This window comes from Doryrhamphus excisus, linkage group LG2, assembly GCF_037039965.1.
Source record: "Doryrhamphus excisus strain RoL-2023G ecotype Guam linkage group LG2, RoL_Dexc_Guam_v1.1, whole genome shotgun sequence".
Taxonomy (NCBI): Eukaryota; Metazoa; Chordata; class Actinopteri; order Syngnathiformes; family Syngnathidae; genus Doryrhamphus; species Doryrhamphus excisus.
This window is the reverse complement of record NC_136358.1, coordinates 16,299,646-16,323,333: the sequence shown is the minus strand read 5'-3', so window position 1 is coordinate 16,323,333 and position 23,688 is coordinate 16,299,646. Positions and strand designations below refer to the sequence as shown.

At 40.3% G+C, this 23,688-nt stretch overlaps 1 protein-coding gene and 1 long non-coding RNA gene across 4 annotated transcripts in view; one reads left to right on the top strand and one right to left on the bottom strand.

The window, feature by feature from the left end:
* The window catches only part of mdfic (MyoD family inhibitor domain containing), a 134,777-nt gene extending 130,205 nt beyond the window's left edge, over positions 1-4,572 (bottom strand). For both annotated transcript variants that reach the window (XM_058077321.2, XM_058077320.2), the window contains exons 1-4: positions 4,532-4,572; positions 4,097-4,379; positions 3,795-3,965; positions 1,277-1,354 (exon numbers count right to left, since the gene is read on the bottom strand). In XM_058077321.2, the coding sequence (XP_057933304.2) occupies positions 1,277-1,354; positions 3,795-3,891 (175 nt within the window). In that variant the 5' untranslated portion in view covers positions 3,892-3,965; positions 4,097-4,379; positions 4,532-4,572. The remainder of the gene's footprint in view (positions 1-1,276; positions 1,355-3,794; positions 3,966-4,096; positions 4,380-4,531) is intronic.
* On the top strand, positions 138-21,709 carry LOC131132081 (uncharacterized). 2 transcript variants are annotated; one of them, XR_009130302.2, is made up of 5 exons: positions 138-300; positions 5,804-5,959; positions 20,544-20,628; positions 20,723-20,789; positions 21,446-21,709. It is a non-coding gene; the product is annotated as an uncharacterized LOC131132081 (long non-coding RNA). The 2 variants fall into 2 exon arrangements; XR_009130300.2 differs by having other exon boundaries at positions 20,544-20,632.
* The last annotated feature ends 1,979 nt before the right edge of the window (positions 21,710-23,688 follow it).

The window sequence follows — 23,688 nt, the reverse complement described above, 5'->3', positions numbered from 1 at the left end:
TATATAGATATATATACACACACACACACATACATAGTAAACATATGATGTTTACTATATGATGTAAGCACGTCCGAGACAAATAAAATCATGAAAGACCTCTTTTTCCCTTTTATTCTTTTTTACAAGCACATCACTCCCTTGCTGTTTCGTTAAACAAACCACTGGCAAGTCATTAACTAAAAAAAAAAAAAGCAAGGCGTCCAGCAGAAACAAAAGAATAGTTGTGTCACACGCTGTCATGGAAGCAATCAGCTGCCATTCGCCTTGCTGATTCTCTCCCAAAATGTCTACATACAGGTAAGGTTTGACTATTAAAAAAAATACATGACCCCAAAAACAGGATTTCCTCCCGTCAGGATAGGAAGTAAGAGGACAATGGAGATGTGAAGCATGTGAAACATGTGGGCCGCTCGCTTGCCAGAGATGCCATCTTGGTATTATTGCAACTGGAAACACTGAAGCTAGTATTTCAGTTAGATGGAAAACTGGTCGGCATACACTTGGCAACTGTCAAAACATCCACCCTTGACAGCTTATTTTGCTGTTAAATAAGACATTGCTCAAGCACCAGAAGGCAGAATTAAGCCGTCATTAAAGAAATCCTGCACAAATATCACCGAAATTGGAAGAGCACTAAATACCTTGTTGTCTACCGGAAAAGCGTAAGTACTTACCGTAATTTACGGACTATAGAGCGCACCAGTATGAAGCCGTTTAAAAGGAAAGGAAAAGATTTGTACATCTAGTATACAGGAGAAATATCCCAGAAATGTGTAGAAATCTATTCACAAGCGGAGGATCGAACCAGCAACCATCTGTTTGTGAGACAAGCACCCGACCCATGCCACTGTGCACAAAATAACCAGAGTGTTTATTAATAATGTTAAACTCTTTGGGGGACGACATTGAAATTGCGCCTTCATTTTCAAAAGGGAAAAATGCAATGGTAAATATTGAATTATGAAAAAATACAGGAAAGGTAGATAGCCTGCATGTTGTGAATGAGTTGAACATTTTGAACTTGGAATGGTTTGAAATAGTTTGAGAAATTTGAAAGCGGTTAGCAGAAAAAACACAGAATAAGCATCTCAACATTCACGCAATAAATACTATGACTCTTATTGTGAAAGGAACTGCAAGTCAATGTTGACATTAATTCCATTTTCATCCGATTCATCGCTGCTCTGGGCTAAAATAAAGTCTACAAAACAGGTTGGTCTTCACAGAAAATCACAGAAATCCTCCACATTTATAAATCGCTGAAAGTACTTACTTCTTATAGGCCCACAGTGATCTTCCTGGGTCACAGGAAGACTGGAACGCGGTCCCGATACGTTGGCGACAGAGGCATCTACAAAGGTAACAAACATTTATTTACAGTTAGAATTAAATAACTAGTGCTACTTTTTCAGACATGTTGCATTGGCATACTGTATATAAGTTACAAATGTTTACTTAGTTTGTTTAACAACAAACCAAAAGACCTCTACATCGCTGGGAATCATTGCTGCTCCCACAAAAACATATGTAAACGTTTACAGCTAGGTCAGCTGACAGCATATGAGGGGCAGCTAAAAAACAAAAGCCCCTTTGCACACACAAGACAGCCAAGGTGGTTCAGATGAAGGCCTTTCCAGAGCTCTGGATCTTATTTGCTACCTGCTATGAAAGCAGCATTCATGTTAAAAAGTGGAAAAAAGTATGCACTGAACAGCAACAGTTTCACTCGTCTCCTCCTTTAAGTTGTCATCTCGCACGACTGGAGACAAAAACAATCCCCTCTGTGGCTTTAGTGGCATGGTGTGAAGCCAGATTTTTCACGACTTTTGTTTCCAGCGTGTTTGCTGCTCACCAGCTTGTTTGGCAAAGCTGGAGATATTCCAGTGAAGGATGGAGGTGGAGAAAGGAGGGAGATGATGTATGGCGGCGGCGTTAGAGCAGCGCTACTGTGTGATGCATCGTGGTATTTAGTGATCACAGTTAGAAACCAATTGGCCTACTCCCGCTACATCCCCGCTCCCCCGGGAGGGAAAATCCAGTCTTTGAAGGGGAGGGGGGGCGGCAAAAATCCATTCGCAATCCAGCAGTCCGTCTGATTGCTTACTTTGTCCTACTTTGCTATTTTTTGACAGCGCCATAATGATGCTTGGTATAAATAGGATGGTTCATTGCTTGTTTGAAGAAAAATGAAAAAAAGGAGGGTGTCAGGAGTGAAAGGGGGGGGGCTGGATTATTTTACATGTGATAATCTGTGAGTTGAAAGTTAATTAAAAACTATAATTGGCTCTGGTTTGTGTTCCTTCGATTGCATTGAGGGGGGAAAAACATGACCAAGGCTCACCGCTTACCGAAAATCACTACAAGAACAATACAATAGAAATGAACATACTTTAGAGTAGTCTGTGTACAACTTGCATAGCTTTACTCTCCACTGAAAATGGCTCCACAGCCATATATTATTGTCTAAATAACTGACAACATTACGCAGCAAGATACTTGGTAAATAGTTGGGTAAGGTCAAGGTCTCGGTCTGCATGTGTGCTGCTGGCACAGGGGAGCTACGGTTGATTGAGAAGAAATGTGAATTCTAACATATACTCGAAAGTTGCATTCGAAAGCAAAAACTGGGCACCATGACAGTTTTCCAACATGATAATGACACACCTCAAAGATTACAAGTTCATTGCTAGGGAGGCTAAAGGTGAACTGAACCCAAGAAAGGAAGAAAGGTAGAGGAGCACTCGGTGTCTCCCATCCAACAGCTCTACCCGTGGGGTCTACATAGAGGCGTGGAAGAGGGTTCTAGTCTAGGAACAACCTGCGCAGCTGAGGTCAATTTCATATCTAGAAGAATGAAGGCGGAGCTACTGTAGATAACAATGATGCTCACACTAAATATTCAGACCGAGGTCACAATTTGGACATGTTCTCTGTAAGGTTGCATGTTAATCTATACTGCTATACAAGGTTCACTTGTATACAAAATTTGCATTGCAACAAAATCATAAACTGGCTGATGAAACATGAGTGGTGTCATGTAGCAGTATTTTATCAACACAGCTCCTAACGTATACTGGATCCCATGACTTCTATTAGTATGCAGCTACAAAAAAGGTGAAGGTACTACAGCGTTACACTTCAAGTTGCGGTTTCCTCTCACACCAGACCGGACAGGCGACATGCATTCTTGATGAATGATGTCAAAGTTACAGCTCACTTTCAGGGCAATGAGAACATGCACAAGAAAGTCACATTTCAATATGCCTCAAAGTGCTTAAAAAGCTTTCAAAGCCTTACTTTTTTACGAAAGTACGATATTCTGCACCCAAAATGCCTTTACAACAACAATTTGGCATTCATCAATGCAACAACAAACAAGCAACAGTCTAAAACATAGGGTCAGAAAAAGATCTGCTTCTTCATACTCCTTTTCTGACATTATTAAATGTGTGATGTTCTTTAATGTGACTTTGTTATGCTTATTCAAAACACAATATTACCATTACCATCATTGATGCAGCCAGTTTAATATTCTACGACAATAATATGCTACCCATTAAATAAATAAATCTGTGGATGTTATTGTGCAATCAAATGCAAGTGAAACTTATTAATTAAAGCACTTTTTCAGAGATATATTTATTTTTGAGGTCCAAATTGCTGTAAAACTGGTTGGACGTCACAGCAAACCTCTACTAGCATATACGTAAATATGTCTAAGGGCTTAAAAGTGGGAAATCTCATCAGGAAAAGAAGTCTTTTGTTTGATTTCCACGTCCCCCCATCCTTACCGTGGGTGATGTCCAGCAGCAGGGGGCTCGTCTCCGGCTGTGGGCTCCTGACTGGCCCCGCTGGCCCACCCGCAGGATGGACGGTCTCCGTGGACATGAGACCGTCAGTCTTAAGTGGGTCTCGCCGCTGTTTAAGCTCCTCTTTCTGGGCGAAAAAGTCACCTCATCAGCCTTGGAAACACAAAGCAACACAGTGGTTAGCTAGCCGAGGTGCAGTAATAGCGAAAAAATGTCCAGTTGTCGCTTTTTTCCCCTGCAAAAAGCGCCACAGTCCAAACATTGTTTAGAAAGACGCCACTTACCTTTCAAAACATGTCATCTCCTTCGCCTCAAATCTGACGTATTCCCATCTTCTGGCTCTTTCTCCCTGCTGGAAGGGGGCGAAAATAACGAGTAATAATAAACTTTTAAAGGAAAGTTAGTGACTGTGGCTGGCTGCAGTGTCCAAACTTTGACTTCGCGCAGATGTGTCTGACGTCCTAAAGTTTTTTTTTTTTTTTTTTTTTTGAGGAGGAGAGCTGAGAACTTTTTCATCATTTCCGGATGCCATCAGAGCTTCTTTCCTGCCTGTTGCTTCCCTTGACGCTGAAGAGGGCAATAAAAAAACACATTTCTGCATATCCACAAATAAAAATACATCAAATAAATAATTCAAAAAGAAAGAACACTTCAAAGAGGAAACTTTTCAATAGTTAGCAAAACATAAGTACTTAAACACTTCTGAAGAAGGTATTTACCTCACGGATTGACATGTCCTAACAATATCCAGGAAGTTCCATAGTTTTCTACTTCCTGTTTACTTCCTACTTCCTGTTTACATCTATTGTTTTTTATCGTTATTTTTTAAGTGTTCTTTCAAAAAATTACAATTCAATGTGTTAACAATAGCAAGAAAAGAACATAATTATAGTTGGCAACATTAAAAGCATATCAGTCTTCAATCACATGTACGTTGTATTACCGTTTTACCTTCAGATATTACATACAGCCATGAAAAACAAAATATTAGACATTGTTCCTTCAGTTTATTTCTTCACTTTAATGTAAAGGTACATTTGTTTTTACAAAAATGTAGCCATTCCATGCTTATCTTACATCAATAGTTATGGCATTATACTGCAAAAAAAAAACTTTTAGGCATTCCATGTTCTTGTGTCCATTGTATTGTTCAGGTAACACACTTGTAGTGGTAGCAGCCATGAACATTAACAAGAAATATAAATACAAGTAAATGTGTAACCCCCCTGGTAACCCCTGAGCAAGCCCGGGGCTGGGAACCCGATCCACCTAATCAGAATCAAGACTGCTTGGCATATCAAGCTAAAAACCCAAGCTGTCATCTCAATCTCCGGAAAGACTTTTTGCCAAAGTAGTTAAATACACATATAAAAATCGAAAAAGTTGTTATTATCAAATGTAACCAACAGATGTAAGGTGTAGTATTTAAAAAGCTAACATAAGATCACAACAATAGTAGAATACTATCATGTTAGTTTCCTAAATCATGCATTATTTGTGTCTTCACAGTGTTGCAGTTCAATTAATTAACTTTAAATTAATTTAGGTGAGTGAAAGTCAGAAGGAAAATGGATTATTCTGGACTATTCTGGTTAAAGTACGGGTAGTTGGTGTGAAGGTGGTAGACCTAGAACATGCAGAAGTCCAACATGACTGTAGCAAGTACCCTCAAACTTCCTGTGAGAGGTCAGCTTGAAAAGTTGTCCAACTCAATTCCAAAGTTTCCTGCAATCTAAACATCCAATATAATTCTTAATACTGTCCAACTCATTTCCTGTATAATTCACTCGGAATAAATGTCCTCTGTGGAGTCAGTAGGGTATTGTTAGTGCAGTCAGTGTCTTGCTGATTGCCATCATAGCCATTGAACCCTACTGGTAACAGTGTAAGTGAGATTTAAGCCTTAGTAACATGAGAGTGTGGAGGTGATTGATGTGAAATATGCCCTCCCTCATTGACTGGTTGAACTCCATTTTCTGTTCCTAATGCAGAAATCACTCCAGGTCCCCGGCATAATGATTTACGATGAATCTGTGTCAATGTTGAACTCGGCAAACCCCACGTAATCCATCTTGTAGATGTACCTTGCAACCCCGCCCCGCCTCGCCTGCTCTGGTGAAGCCGTGCCTTGCCTGGGCCACGGGAAGGTAAGGAGCGCCGCACACTCTCCCTCTCTCCCCGTATATAAGTGTTGAATCCATTACGGGGGCTGATGTGTAATCACAGAGGACCCCCTGCGCCCTCTCAAACTGTAATTACCTGGATACAGATACTCCCTGGAGCCAAGAACTCAGTTAACCAGCATGCAGTGCTACCTGCGCGGGTGGCCGTAGATTTGAAAGATGTGGCCTATAAGACAAAAATCATGGTGCCAATTCAATTTAAGTAATAGGATTTTTGACCTTGCTGTATGTAACAGTTCACCTCGGAAAATCAACTTCAAACCGCCGCAGAAAATCTAGTGAGCATGACGACGGCGTGAAATCAACCCCCGGTTTGGTGACAGCGGCGTCGGTGCTGCTGACAAACATTATCTTGTGCGTGATCATGTGCGACAAAACACACACTCCTTCAAGGCTGTCACACGTTGTCAAGCGTCTGTGTCGGTGATGCATCCTCGGCATCAGAAGACACGGGAGGGGAAGCGTTTGTTTGGCACCGCGCCATGATTGCTGGAGTGTGGAGTGGAGTAGACAAGTGTAACCTGCCTTTACAAGCCTAAACAAACACACTTTGTTGTATTTAGCCACAAAACATTCTGAAATCAGCGTTTTGCGCACTCCTAATATGCTCGGCATCAAATGCCTCCCTAAAGTCCCCACCCTTTTTGGACATTTTTGGGGTCCTTTGTATATTATTGCTATCAAATACTATCTACATTGCTGTTTGATGTGTGTAATAACAATCTGGCTTGTGCTAGCATGATTTACTTTGAGATTGTGGACCAGACAAATAAGCACATTAACACTCAAAAACGTCAGTTAGATGATGCATTCAAGGACCAGTCAACGAAGTGAAAAGGGCTCACTGCTTGCAACAAACAAAATTAATCAAACTAACCCTATCCAAATAAAATGTATTCAAATTATAAAATGTTAAAATGTATTATAATAATATAATATAATATATTATAATTATAATTAATTATAATATAATATATTATAATTAATTATAATTATAATATATTATAAATATAATATATTATAATTATAATATTATATTATTATTATATTATATATATACATTTATAATATTAAAAAATATAATTTTTTTAAATGTATTATAATATATTATAAATGTATTATTCTAATAAAAATATCACATTATTATTATTATTATTATTATTATTATTATTATTATTATTATTATTATTATTATTATTATTATTATTATTATTATTATTATTATTATTATTATTAAAACAACTTCCAGATAACTTCCATGCCCTCATAATCTTGCGAATTTCCAAGAGAGAACATTGGAAAAATCACCCTCCAACGACAGCAGCGTTGTTCAATAATCGTACTATGTCTGCATAGTCGCACAGAAATATAAAATTCCTCCCTTATGTCTACTTCAGTGACGCTTTGAACAGTACAAAGCAACACCTGTATCTGATCAAAGTACTTCGCAACGAGCACAACTTAACGAGTCAGGATGTTTTAAGCTGACCGTGACACCATCTGAACCGTGGCACCCTCGGAAGAATGATTAACGGCGCAATGATACGTCCTTGTTCTTGAGGCTGCCTGATCAAAACCTTTTTTTATTGAAGGAAGACTTGATGGATTCAATGCAAATAAACAGCCTTTTTTCCACCAAGGGTGAGTAATGACTTTGGGCGAACACGTCTAGATAATCGGAAGCAAATGGTCACACGAAAGCGTTCATGAATATGTAGAATAGAAACAATCGGCGCTGGATGATTAATACTGACATTCAAAAACAAAAGCGCTCACAGGGAAGGTTAGCGCAATAACTAGGGCCAGACGGCGCTACGTTAACAAGCGAGTGGGACGTCGCCTGAAGTTGTCACCCATCTGTTAGCAATCCAACCTGAGTGGCGACCATCCAATGATTTCAAGACTGTGGTTGACGTCATGTCTAAACAACGATGCCGTCTCTTGTGACATTTCACACAGCATGAGAGATCTGATGTGTTGCTTTACATGACAAATGCAGACATGACAGTTTATTACCTCAAATTGGTATCTTTTTGACCTTCTAGCTGCGTTGGCGTGAACATATCCAACCAACTATTGCTCAAAGTCAATATAACTGAACAGACATATTAATAATTGCAACCATACACTATTTAACCACCAATCGCAACAACTTTACTATACTGTACATACTTGGGGTATCCAAATGGTTTCCACCCACGGAGGGCCACATAATGAAGAATTAAGGCTGCTAAAAAGTAAAATTCCACATCTTCATTCACAATCGGGATGCCTTCAGTGACAATCGACAATTCATTCATTCATTTTCTACCGCTTTTTCCTCAAGAGGGTCGCGAGGGGTGCTGGAGCCTATCCCAGCTGTCTTCGGGCGAGAGGCGGGGTACACCCTGGACTGGTCGCCAACCAATCACAGGGCACATATAAACAAACAACCATTCACACTCACATTCATACCTATGGACAATTTGGAATAACAAATAACCCGGAGAATACCCACGCATGCACGGGGAGAACATGTAAACTCCACACAGAGATGCCCGAGGGTGGAATTGAACCCTGATCTCCTAGCTGTGAGGTCTGCACGCTAACCACTAGACCACCGTGCCGCCCGACAATCAACAATGTAATCAACAATGTAAATGAAAATAAATAACATATTTTTTAAATGTACCGCAGGCCATTGTGCGACAATACCTTAAGAAAATGTAACGTCCACGAATCAAATGTAACTAAATTCTGCATGTATTTACTCTTCATCTTACAATGAAAATAGCGCCATCTCCCATTGATGTGACACTTTAATCCAGACAAGAACTTTGTCAACGTCATCTTTCGTCCTTTGCTGCCTTTGTTGTCCGACGTGGAATGCTAATCAAAAACGTCAGGCTGTTTGGATTTCTATGATCCTCCGCAGATTTACGCGATTAGCATAAAACCGTAAGCCATGCTAAAGCGACACTGGCTAAAGTCGCAGTGGGATCCTTATTTGTTAAGGCGTGACGCCTCATAGCTTGTGTGTCCTTACCCCTGAGTCCTGTTAGAGATACTACCCCCCCAACACAAAGCCCCCCCATGTTGAGGAAGATAAAAAATCAACGGCCAAACACGCTAATGCTACACAAGTAAAAGCGAACACAAGTCTGCAAACTCTATCTCGACACACACACCTTGATTAATTGGATGCCCGGCCTGCGAGATTCCCAGATTAGGCTTTGACACGGCTAATAATTAAATAAGACAAATTCAGGAAGTGTTTGAAATCCCTCATTTCCCAAGCAGAAACGTGCGTATTAATTTACCCCACGCTGAGGCGAGCGTTGGTCACCTGCAGGGAGCCAATTCACTGTGCATCGGTTGGAGCCTGATGTCTGGATCGGACATCGTTAAAGTAAACCCCCCACCCCCACCCCATTCCAATTTATGAAACAGCGGTCAAATATTTATCCAGTTGATGAGCTGGTCGGCTCGTTCCTTCCTCAGCAATAATTAAAGACAAACGCGAGTTAAAGGTGAGCAGCGGCCGTGACATCACATGACAGTGGCGCCCCGTTGGTCGCTTCGTCCAGGCTGGAAGTGGGCAGTGTGGAACATGATGAAAAATTGTCATTGTCACATTCACATGCCTCATAAAGCATAGAAAGGATAGGGAGAGCAGCAGGACAGAATGACAATATCGCCGAGCATGGTAAACATGCTCACACTGCAAAATGGTCCCAACAATAAACAATGTGAGAATGCAGTTCTTTCTACATCTGCTGTGTCAGCTACAGGATGCGCAAGCAGGCACCTGTTGCGAGAGAGCCTTGCAAGGCAAGGTTCCCAGACAGCTATCACAGCCTCGGGTGGCGCTCTCGCCCAATGAACAGCACCCTGGGATAACAATAAGAGAGCGGCGCAGTTGGGAAAAATCAATAAAATCACTGCTGGAGCTCTCAGTGGAGAAATAACAGGCTGACAGAGTCTATAAGCATCTGGCAAATAGCTCTCTCTTAACCCTTTGGAGTCCCCTTTCTAATGGTGTACATACAATCTATAAAATAGTCAAATCAAACATATACATTAAAATGAAAATAACACCTCTTTAAAATGTTATTGTCTTCACATAAAATGGAAACTTGATGAAAATAAAATAACATCATGTAACATAGCAATATAACATAAGATAACATAACATTGCACAATATAACATAACATAACTATATAACATAACAACATAAACTACTGAACATAATGTAATGTTACATAACATAAGATAGCATAATATAATACATATAACATAATATAACGTAACTCCGATTTCCTCCCACATTCCAAAAACATGCTAGGTTAATTGGCGACTCCAAATTGTCCATAGGTATGAATGTGAGTGTGAATGGTTGTTTGTCTATATGTGCCCTGTGATTGGCTGGCCACCAGTCAAGGGTGTACCCCGCCTCTCGCCCGAAGACAGCTGGGATAGGCTCCAGCACCTAGAAAATGAATGAATCAATAACATTGCATAACATAACAACATAACATCCGATAATATAGCGCAACAAAACATAGGAACAGAGCATAGGATAATACAACATATCGATACAATGTAATCTAATGAAACATTGCATGAGATAATATTTCACAAAATAATAACAACACACAATATAACGTAACATAACATAACATAACATAGCACAACATCCATCCATCCATTTTCTGTATGGGTTGTACTCACTTATGTCATGGGTGTGTTGGAGCCTATCCCAGCTCTCTTTGAGTGAGAGGACCGGTACACTCTGGACCGATCGCTAGCCTACTGTATAGACAAATAACCATTCACACTCACATTCATACATGCATATTTTTGGAATGTGCATGGAGTACATAATATAACATAAAATAACATTATATAGCATACGAGGATATGGTGAAGTTGCATGGGTCAAAGGTCATGTTGTCACATCAACACATTTTTCCACACGGCCAAACCTCGAACGTCATTGACTTTGATGGATATCTGATGGAAGCTTTGTATTTGTTGTCATTGTGCAAGTTTAAATCCCGAAATAATGTCCTTTAATGCCAATCCAAGACGCCTCAAAGGTCATTTATGTTTATCATTGTCAAAGTTATGGCGGGAAAATAACAATAGCATAACAATAATACATCAGTCAGTGTGCATCTTGTGGTTAAACGCGCCCTCTGAAATGTCACATCTAATCCTCGCAGCATTAGCGCTCGGAAACACGTCGGGACGGCAGAAAGGGAGGATTTGGCAAATCTCCCATCAAAGTTGTCTAATTATGTTAATGAAGAATTCTCCAAATGTCAGAGTTGCTGGATGAGATTTGGAGAGGGAGCACAGTTAAATGATGGCCATGCTGATGGCTGGGTGGCAACAATATTAGTGATGATTTTAATTAATGGAAGTTGAACGTGCAAGAGACATGAGTGGATTAGATGGCACTCCACAAGGGTGATTATCAAGAATCAATTTGTTGCGAAGATAAATATTTTCTTAACGCTGAATCAGCTCCTTATTCACAGTTATGGAGACAGAAACTTTCATGCATTATTACTATTATAATTAAAGGAACATCAGCATTTTTTTTGTTCGGTTTTAAGTGTGCATGCGTAACTAATACATAGTTCATTTATAGGAGAAAAAATATGTATGAGTGAATGGAACGCATTCTGATATCTTCAGCACCACTTATTATAAAATGTGGGTACGCACTCGGGATGCTTAGATCAATTGTCCACCGATCATTATCATCCGTGATCAGCATGTGTCGATAAATGCATTTCAACACTTGTGGCAAGTTCTATTGCAACCTGCAGCAATCCCTGCGTTCATGTAGCGTCTTGCCCGAACTCACTAACTCCTCCCACTTACCTTCAGAGTGTGCAGGCGTTCCAAAACCAAAACAATCATGTATTTAACTGCCAACACATGCCACCAAAACTATCCCGATGGCTAGCACGTTAAAAGGCAGCATTTGAAGAATAAACACTTGAGTATGATGTGTGATCATCAGTCAAACGGCAGCAAACACAACCATATGGACAGCATGACAGTCAGAAGGCTAAACAAATAATCTGAAAAATAATTGAATTCATCGGACGAGATGATCAGCCTGTTTCAGTGGTGGAAGACACCGGGTTCGCCGAGTGCTCTCTCGCTCACCTGGAAGTCCTGCTAGAGCTCCACCAATGTACTCTCCAATCCGAAGTTTCCTTAAAGAAGGCGTCTGAAATATGCGTTCTAAATAAAACAGATGTTATGGTTCCCTTTTTCGTATCACATAGCCAGTAGCAGGAGTTCAGGGTCCCTGATAAGAAAACTCTAATGCTTAGTATGCACTATAGTATATAGAGCGGTACCTTGGTTAGTATGTTTTTTTGGTTAACATTGAAAATTTTAATGTTGCCTCGGTTAACATGCATTTTCTGGTTAGCGTACAATATAGCATGGATCTTACTTTTACCAAACTGTACACAAAAACACAATGTGACAGCGAGATCAACTACAACCACTTTCTCTTTGTCATGAGTTATTTCATTAAACATCACTAAATGCAAGAAAGAACTGATAGCAAAACAAGAAGGTGGTGGTGGTGGTGGTTGAACTCGCTGCCACATTGTGTCTTTGGGGACAGTGGTCAAGAATCTTCATTGAAGGTAAAAGTAACCTTAAATTAATTTGTCCTTTGTTGTTTTTTACTTGTTAAACTATAATTGTAAAACTTTTTTGTTAACATTTTGTGCTTTCTGTAGTGGATTATTTAGATAAAAAATTGAAAATTTAGATAATTTATTTTGATAAATAATTTAGATAATTATTTAATAATGTATTCAGTTGCAAAAAGAATGCTTGAAATAAATCTGTAATCAAATATCCAAGCCCATGCTGAGTGTATGAGCATACCGTAAATAAAATATAACATAGCAGAGTAAATAAAACAGATTTTATGGTTCCCTTTTTCATATCCTCGGTTAACACACATTTTTTGGTTAACGTACAATATGGCATGAAGCTTACTTTCCAACCACTTCCTGTTTGTCATGAGTTTTTTCACTAAACATCACTAAATGCAAGAAAAAACTGATGGCAAAACAAGAAGGTGGTGGTGGTGGTTGAACTCGGCAAAAGTAACCTTAAATGTTCTGTTAAAATTGTGTTAAAATGTTAAAATTTGTCCTTTTCATTCATCATTTACGTATATGCATGCTGGGTTATTTTTACATGTCCAACTATTGTAAAGCTATAAAAACGTGTTTTGTGTTAACATTTTGCACTTTTTGCAATGGATTATTTAGATTGACATTATTTCTCATGGAAATAATGTATTCGGTTGCAAAAAGAATGCTTGAAATAAATCTCTAATCAAATACCCAAGCCCATGTTGAGTGTATGAGCAGCCCGTACATACAATAAAACATAGCAGAGTGTACGCTGTAATAGCGGCTGCCACCGCAGACATTAAAAACAATCAAGCTGTTTATTGTGTTTGCAATAATTAGATCTTAAACAGCGGGAGCAATCGCCTGCCTCTGATTCTCTAATTTGATACAGTAGCCTCATGGGGAGGGAGCTATCTATCTAATCTAATTCTAGCACTTAATTCAAAACTCCAGGGGATGTCTGCTAAGTGTTGCGACGACGACGACGGCCGACTATTAAATTACGATAATGTTGTTGTTTGTTTCTCGCTGAACGCCCCTGTGACTTTGCCGCTGAGTCTTTATTAACATATTTACAGTTCGAAGACAGTTTGAAGACTAAGAAAGAACGCAGTCAATTTTTCTTTTCTTTTCTTTTCCTAATTTTGTCATGGGACCAAAGGTTGTACACTGAAGAATAGATGCATAAAATAAGGACGTAATTGGGTAGCTTTCCTGACATATGACATGCATACCTGTCAGCGGTTGTTGGTTAGATGTTATTATCACACCTATAGATTCAGTCTAATAGCTCAGTGCATTTTCAGTCTAATGGATTTTCATAGAAGGTCTTCTTGACACGAACACTCACAAAGCACAACTCAAGTTGGTTTCACAGGTAAATGATGGAAAAATATGGGGGGGAAGGAGGCAGACGCACAATAGGTGCATTGTTCCCACTCACACAAGCTTAACTTTCACTTCGATACAGATTTAAGTAGAACTTGTGCTAAAACATATTGAAATACAAGCGATATGTATTCTGGTCACATAGCGGCAGTAATGACACAAAACATTACATTACATGACACTAACACTGCATGAAATCAGCCATGGCATGTCCAACATGATAGACTGACTTCTCCTCCCATTCCGTGTGGAAATGGTAAATTAAGATTGTGGATTTAAGAAGAAATACATTTGAGGCTAACTGGTTAGCTCGCTAAGTTGTTAGTAGTTAGTAGTAGTAGTAGTTAGCGAGCTAATGGACTAACAACTTAGCGAGCTAACCAGTTAGCCCATTAGCTTGCTAACTGGCTAGCTTGCTCTCAAGTCCCTGCAGCGAAGAGTTGATCAGTGTGTTGTAAGCAAAGAATAATAGGAGTGTAAAGGTGACAAATGGGTGTTATTTCATGCATGCAGAGCTCCAATAATGTGAAAAAATGTTTTATATGTTCTAACTATTAAAATATTTGATGAAAATGGAATGTTATATTGTGTAAATTAACAATTTATCACCACTATAATGCAGTGTACCTTCATTCTGGGCTTTTTCATCAGGCTTCCTGACAGAAACACACGCTCATGTAGCACAACTCCAGCTGGTTTCACAGGTAACTGATATAAATATACAGAAAAAAGAGGCAGACATGTAAATGATGCATTGTTCTCACTCACATAAGCTTAACTTTCACTACTACACAAAATTAAGTGTAAATTTTACAGACTGTGCAGACATTTATTTGACCTATTTGTCATTAACATATGACCACTGGTTCATCTCTTGGTCCGCTTATTTGGTGCACACTCAATAAATCGTTTGTGACCAAAGAAAACGTACCAGCGGAGAAAAAGCTCAAAAGTTCCCTTGAACTGACCCAGACATGACAAGTGTGAACGCACCCTCATTCCCATAACGTTAGGAATGAACTTGGGTGAAAACATTACAATCCATTTGCATATCATTAGCAAAATGCAAAAGACCAACCTCACCCTGCAACCCCTTTGGGCTTAAGGCCTTATAAATATATTTAAATATATAAATATCATGAATACATTCATTGAAAAGCACGCCACATGTCTCTACGGAGGGCTAAAAGCGGGCACACCTGGCAGCCAAAATGACGGCCAACTTTGGAACTTTTCCCCACTCTCGTAAACACGCCCTCCGTATAAAACTCGCTGGAGTTTGTGACTTTACAAGCCAGACGCTCTCTGCTCTTTGCTCTCTGCTGTCTTTACTTCGCCGCCGTTTCCCTCCTTTTTCACGGATCAGCGGCGAAAGAGCAATTACATCAGCACAGGGGCGAAATAAAACACCTGCACGGGGCAGCCATTTTTGTTTCAGATCCACACTTCCACAAGTCCGAGCCAATCTATCTGTGCTTTCTGCGTATCGACACAGTCAGCTACATTAGCATTACAAAAGGATGGGAAATGTGCACCAAACACGTCAAACTGGAAAGCACTCAGTGAAAAGTGGCGCAATGACAAGAGACAAAATAGGAATGAAAGAACATGGGGAATGAATAGAGACAGGGAAACAGGAGGGGAGGGGGAAGGGATGGAAAACCTGCCCTTTGACCTCTGTCTGATCTTTTTTAGAGACCTCAGACGTACATGTGGTTGCCATCTGGCTGAGATTTCCATTCCATTATTCCCAATCATTCAGTCTGTGGGTCTAAGTTAGCTTCATATTATTTTATTATCATATACAATATGAGTCAATGTGAGTGTGAATGGTTGTTTGTCTATATGTGCCCTGTGATTGGCTGGCGACCAGTCCAGGGTGTACCCTGCCTCTCACCCAAAGACAGCTGGGATAGGCTCCAGCACCCCCCGCGACCCTCGTGAGGAAAAAGCGGTAGAAAATGAATGAATGAATGAATATGAGTCCATTGTTTTAAACAAAAATATATAAAATAACAATAAATCTATTTTTATCGCACCATAAGCTACACATGACGCGGCGACAACTTGTTGTAGCGTTGTGCACCGAGCCTCGCCTCACCGCTCCTCCTAGCCAATTAACAGCGAAATCAACCCAAACAGATTTCCGATTGATAAATCTTTAATGATACGAGGGATTTTACACGAGACGCACACTTGACGCTGCTAATTTAAAGCAAATAGCTCGCTTGATTAAAAATTCCCAAGGCACGGTGCCGGAGAAGATAAATGTTTGAATAATTTATCAGATTTAATTGACACCACTTGGATGTTGTAAACACAAATGTTTTGATGTTCATAATACAATTTGACATGAGGAGATTTTGGGGGATTTGCAGATGCAAAGAAGGAAGAAAGTGGGGGCGGAGTTACAGTTCAATTGGGTTAAATTGAATTAAAAAAAAGTGACCTAGACCCAAGGCTGCACAGCTTCCGACCCCCTAGAATGTAGCACCAGCTTGGGATGTAAATATCATGAGCCACAACCCAAACAGACAGGCAGGAGGAAGGTCGGCGTTGATGGGACCTACCAAGAAGCCCACGGGGAGGGGGGTGCTGCTTCGGCCTGCCAGGTGCTCATGCCGACACTCTGATAAGAAACTGATCTGCAGTGTCTGCAGCATGTCCAGCCAATACCTGGTAAACACCGCCGTTATCTGCAAACAAACACAATTTACCGCCCCCGACTACCAATGAATACATCAAGACTTTGTTGCACTGAATCCATGATACAAAGTACACTCAGGAATACGTGAATAGACAACCGCAGGAGGCGGGACGCCCTGATTGGGCCTCAGCTGCAAACTAATTTGCATAAAACTTCCCAGAGCGATTCTACAAATGGATAGGAAGAATAGAAGTTAGATACGAATCTTGTTTTTGATGTTAAAAAAATGGCACAGTCCTGTTATCTGTTATCAAAACCGGGAATTAGCCCATAAACCGGAAAGTGTGAGTCACACCGATACCCCTGTGAAAGAATCAATAATGGAACAGTCCTGTCGTCTTATGTTATACTCCAGGAAGTGGTCTACAAATAAGCATTGTGCAATTTGGCAGTTCTTTTTTCTACTTTTGGTTGGTCGGCAGCATTAGCTCCCCACATTGACAGTGATATATATAAATACATAGGACGTCTTAGTGGGGGGGTGTGAAGATGTCAGGCGGCAGGCACGTAAACAGATCCAAGCATGACAGGCTCCCAGTGACATGAAAGCAGCAACATGTAAAGAAAAGCATCCATTGTGAGCGCGGAGACGTCAGCATTAACACACCGCAACATCAAGTCGCCTCGACAGCCTCCAGCTACGTAAATTGCCGCCGTTTGTTTCTGCTAACACCTTTTTCATTTATCACAATAACGTGCAAAAAAAAAAAAACAATAGGCCCGCGTTGCAACATCAGCGCTGTTGTTGCCTGACGATGCATCCATCGCTTTCACATCAAAAGAAACGAGGAAAGTGCATTCTCTCGTCTTTTTTTTTTTTTGCCGTGATTAACTCGCAATCAATAAACACGCGGTAGGTGGCCAGGTAATCAGGAAGCGCCGCCATATTGGCTTGACAACGCATCAAAGCTACCGCTCCGAGGCAACGCCGCTACGGCTGACAAGCATTTTGTTGCCGCTTAGTCGCAAAATAAGAGAAGGAAACGTTCCTCTTTTGTGCGACAAAATGTAATCAAAAAGCTGCAGGGATGTATGTCTAAGCTTAGTGCACAATAAAAGCACAATAAAAAGCATTTCCTGTCCAGACTTTGGCAATAAAACACTGTACTGCAATTATATCGGGGTATTAAGAAAATAATTCATACAGGAAAGGCATACATGAATAAATTTTTTACATATGACAAAAGATTTACTATTTATTGAATATAAAATAATTATTAACACATTTGCATCATGGTAAGCCACACCTCTCTGTTATGATGGTGGGCGGAGTCAGTATCTGTAGTCTGATACTCTTTTTTTAAAAACTTTATTCCTACATAAACGCAACAACAGCAGTGCTCAGTTTGTCCTTGTAACCATGAGATGCATTCATGGACACTCTGAACTCCGGACATCAGTACAACAAAGGCATTTCATAGGAGACCCCTGGATGTCAGGGAGTAACAACCATGACTAAAGTTCATTCAAGGAGTCTTCTCTTCTCCTCACCAAAATAAGAACCCCAATCATGTATTACTTCTTATTACTGTATTGCATTTGAAAATGACAATACTGTTACAAAACACAGTGTAAATAGGCATATCTCAACCATAGCTGCAAATGGTGATTAATCATGATTAATCCGATTAAAAATGTGAATCATTTGACAGCGCTAATGTAAATATACCACATGCCACAATTGGGAGACATTTGGTGAATTATTTTATATGAGTTTTGCAATATAGGACCAAATATTCAGAGGCTGAAGGATCAAACACGGAGATGATTTGTTTGTGTCATCGTGGGGCAGAGTTAGAAGACGAGGCAATGAGTTTACCAGCCTCAGGTACGAAGAAGAAGAAGATTCGGAAAAAGAAAGGAGAGATTGAGGAGAGAAGGAGAAGTAAAAAAAAAAAAAAAAAAAAATCTCATCCACATAATTTGCAGCCTGCGGGCGCTAAAATGCAAATGACAGATCAAAGAGGTTGGGAAAGGGAAGGCGCTTGGAGATTGGAGGGGAATATCATCAAACTGAGGTGACAAATGTATGTTCACCTACGAGGGGGACATGTTGGTGTCAGGTAATGGAGGTGACCTGTGCGTGAGCACAGTCGCTATCGCTTTCTCTCCACATACTCGCATCTACATCAACCTATTTTCTGTCAGGATTGTTTGTTTGTTGCTCAGCATGATTATGCAATAACTATCCTTTGGATTTTATGTTCCGTTTGAAAGAATGAGGTACGAGTCAAGTTATAATGGTACAAATCTGGTTGAACTCGATAAAATCTTACAAATTTGACTTCAGTCTTTTCAGTTTTTTCTGATATTCCAAAACACCTCAACCAGATTCGGCTTGGATAAAGGAAGAACTGAATATTGAGAGGTGGGACAAGAGCCCAAGATCATACAACAACATTGATATATTTTAGTTATTTTGCATTTTCTGTTTGTCAGACTTTTTTGTGATTTAGCATGATTACGGGAACACCACTCCTCCAATTTTCACCCAATTCAGTGAACCCATTACGTTTGCTTTAGATCCGCACTGACCAAATGTATGTTTCGGGAGCCATTCTTGTTCTCTACTAGGATCTTGACCAAAATTGGTCAAGGTGTGACACATAAACCAAAGGAAGAACCCATTCTAATTTGGCTACGAGTCCAGAAATGCTAATTTCCGCTTCTGAACAAAGGTTTGGTTTTCCAGGTTTGTTTGAAGAATTATACAAAAACTACTACTACTACTACATTTTTTGCAAAGAACTGTCAAGTAGTTTGTACCTGCATTGTCAAGGTGTCATGCTTGTTCTTTAGCAGGATTATGCAAAAACTACTATTTCGATTTTTGCAAAAAACAGTCGAGAGTTGAGGCATAAGCCAGTAGCCAGTAGATTTTGTCGTGAAACCAGAAGAAAGTACAGAACTAGGGATGTCTATGTCCGCTTACGACCAAAGGTTTGGTTTTCCAGGTTTGTTTGTAGAATTATACAAAAACTACTACTACGACATTTTTTGCAAAGAACTGTCAAGCAGTATGTACCTGCATTGTCAAGGTGTCATGCTTGTTCTTTAGCAGGATTATGCAAAAACTACTATTTTGATTTTTGCAAAAAATTATCAGGAAGTGGAACCATAGGGCAACTCAGAATCCAATATATTTTGTCATAGTGCTGGATGAAGGTACAGATACAGGAATGTTTACTTCTGAACTTCTGAACAAATGTATATGTTGAGCTGCATTTTCTGGGCAAAAACTATGCAAAAACTACTATTTCGATTTTTGCAAAAAAGAGTCAAAAGTTAGGGCATAAGCCAGTAGATTTTGTTGCGGAACCAGAAGAATGTACAGAATCAGAGATGTCTACATCTGCTTACGGACAAATGTATGTTCTCAGCTGCGTGTTCCAGGTGTCATTTTTGTTCTTTAGCAGGTTTACGCTAAAACTACTATTTCAGTTTTTGCGAAAAATTGTCAAGAGGTGGCTAATTAAGCTAATAAGCTAATTAAAAAGCCAATATATTTCGTCATGGCACCAAAAATGTTTACTTCTGCTTCGGAACAAAGGATTTTTTTATTTTAGCAGGATTATGCAAATACTATTACTACGATTTTTGTAAAAAAAAATAGTCAAAAGGTGGCACATAAGCTAATTAAGGTGGTAAAGGAACCAGAACCAGGAATGTTTACATCCGCTTATGATCCAGCGTGTTTTTGCCAAATTATGTGTTGTGTTGGGGAACAACATTAATGGCGGACATGGTATTTTTTCCAATAACAAAACCTGCAATCCCAATGTCGTCCTCCAGGCGAGGAGGAGGCGTAGCCGTCATCGGTGAAGAGGAAAGAAGAAGAGTGGTGAGAGGGTTGATCGGCACTTCAAAACAGAGAGTGGTAGGTGAGGACTTTCCTCATTAATGCCTAATTAATGTCTGTCTGCCCATTATTGTCTAATTAATCATTCATGTCTCTCCTCCTCCACCTGCAGCTGTCACACACGCCAACGTTGCGTGTATTTCTTCATGAGACGTGACAGTCACCGGACATTTTATAAGGTACACCTGCAGCAGTTAGTGTTTAGCTACATTACAATGACAAAACACATTAAAAAACATTGTCATTATTATTATTATTATATTATAGCAAATACTCTTCTAGTGCATCTTTCCTTGTTTGGCACCTCACACCTGCTTTGTAATGTGATTTCTGCACGGCAGAATTAGTATGTATATTTAATGCAGGCCTTTTCTTCTTTGGCCCCTCTCTGTCTTTCCCACTTTTAAAATCTTGATGAGTGACGAGGAGGGGAGGAAGACGAGTGGTGGGCTCTCTTTCCTCGCATGTCTGGCGGATATGCCAGGCCCGCGCTAATAAATGACAGCTGATTTATGCGTCTGTATTCTTTTATTTATTAAAAAAATAGCAAGCAGGCTGATTTCTGATATTAATAATACAAGTGGATCCACTTTGATTAGGCTCGCGCGGAGAGCTGTGCATATTCAGCATTACAATTAAAGCCTCTGATGTGGAATAGGAATGACACGCTAATGAAGCGAGCTAGCGAGCCTGAACCGCGACTGTCCAACAGCATTACGGCCCATCTCGGATGAAGAGTAATTATACGAGGAACACTGAAACGTCATTAAAAATCTTCAGTAAGTGATTTAACCCACCATTCCGCGCTAATGCTACATTCCGCTTTTCTTCCCAGGACCCACTCCTGAGGTTTGGGAAATTGGGGCGAAGTTCTTCTTGAAAGAAGTTGAGCAACACTTGACTCCTTTTCAAACAAACATATTTGAGGTGTGAGACAAAGAGCTAATTTAATTGCAAGAGCTGGTGGCGGCGGTGCAGGCAGGTAGGTAATTGAAATCATCCCATTAAGGAATTCCATTATGAATTGCTGATTAGGGCCACACGTGATTACCGTGGACAAAGACATTTTTACATTTTTTTTCTTTAAGTTTCTGCATTGCTTGATTTACTTACAAAAAAAGGTGCAGGCAAGGAGAGTAAACATTGTGGTAAAAAGTCAGACTTTTTTTCAGCAGAATTTTTATTTCGATCAAGTTTACGGAAGCCCTTATTCTGGAGTGTGTTGCTCCTGACGTCTACCACAAGTTCCAATGCAGTAGAACCCCTACCACAAAGATCTTATGCTTTTTCCACTTTTATGACAAATAAATGTAGTTAGAATCTTATATTCTTATGTTAAAAGATCAGATAATGGCTTTTGCGCATTTGGAAGTGAGCCCTGAAAGAAATTTGGGATGGCTCAAAAGACTCGGTTTCAGAAGGCGTGGTAAAACTGCCCCACTGTGATGTCACAGAGGAGCAGACTTCCTTATATGGGCGTGGCTGTAAGCCAGATAAGCTCTCTGCCCTCCACTAAGCTCTGCTTCTCTCTTTACATTAGCTACCAATGGCTCGTACAGGAATGCCACATTTGTTTACAATTCCTAAAGACGCCACAACTGAATAGGTGCAGATTCTGGAAGAACTAGAAAGCTTTGTGTGCTGGTTATTGTGTGTAGCTGCTCTATAGGAGTCCACAACTCAATAGAAAGACGAGTAGACAAATTGCAAGAATGTACCTTCTGCACTGTTGGATTGTTGTAAGCAGAGCTTCAAATAGCCAAAAGAAGAAAGTAGTAAGAACGTAAATACTACATTCTTGCCAATTTTTAACCGGTCTTAAAATTTTAACCAAGTGTGCATAGCCTCTACCCTAGTGGAGTGTCAGATCAGCTATGTTTGTTGCTGAGTATGCCAGCCATGATTATGGAGTATTTTGTTCATATATCTGCTATAGGTCGAATGGTTAGCGCGCAGACCTCACAGCTAGGAGACCAGGGTTCAATCCCACCCTCGGCCATCTCTGTGTGGAGTTTGCATGTTCTCCCCGGGCATGCGTGGGTTTTCTCCGGGTACTCCGGTTTCCTCCCACATTCCAAAAACATGCTAGGTTAATTGGCCACTCCAAATTGTCCATAGGTATGAATGTGAGTGTGAATGGTTGTTTGTCTATATGTGCCCTGTGATTGGCTGGCCACCAGTCCAGGGTGTACCCCTCCTCTCGAAGACAGCTGGGATAGGTTCTAGCACCCCCCTCGTGAGGAAAAAGCGGTAGAAAATGAATGAATGAATGAATATCTGCTATATTAGTACAGGGTTTTGTCCACCATGTTTGTGGAATGTGTTGTATGTCAGCCATGTTTGTGGAGTGTGCTGCAGCATGTCGCATCGCGAGACAAAACCTGAAAGGAAACTTTGCTGACCGAGTGGCCTGAAAAAACTTTTCCAATAACGGTACGAGCCGGGGTGTGTGTGGGGGGAAAGGGGGGGTAGGGACACAGGGGTCTCCTTCCTCGCCACCGAATCAGAGCGCCAGTGCCTCGGAGCTATGCAATTATTTTTTGCACTGTGTGTCCAAAATCAACTTGAGAGCGATGCAGATTATTTAAGATGCGCTTCCCAGGCACCACAATTATAATAATGATCATCTCAATTAACGACGCCATTGCCATTGGACTATTTAGCGGGTAATTTGGCAGCCCCGGGGGCGAGGGTCCGAGGAGGAGTCGCCGCCGCCGCCACGCATCGTCAGGTCAGAATTGGGGAAGAGAGCGGAAAAAGTCTGTACTCTTTAATCAATAAACGGCCAGACGAGAGGCTCGTGTGTTGACATAATTGGTCTTCATTAGGGATGAAATGGATGCCGTGAGGATGCACGGCCTAAGTTGGGGGAGTATCACTGCTTTTGAAGCCAAGCTAACATCTTGTTAGCTAAGCTTAGAATAAACATGCAAATGATTGATTTGGTTGAAAAAAACAATCGTTGGGGTTTATGGAGAAAAAATACATACAAAAATTTTGCCTCACTTTGCATTTTTTGGGGGGCCCAGAACGGATTCATTGCTTTTTCTTTTTTAAGGGAAATTTGGTTAGAGTACA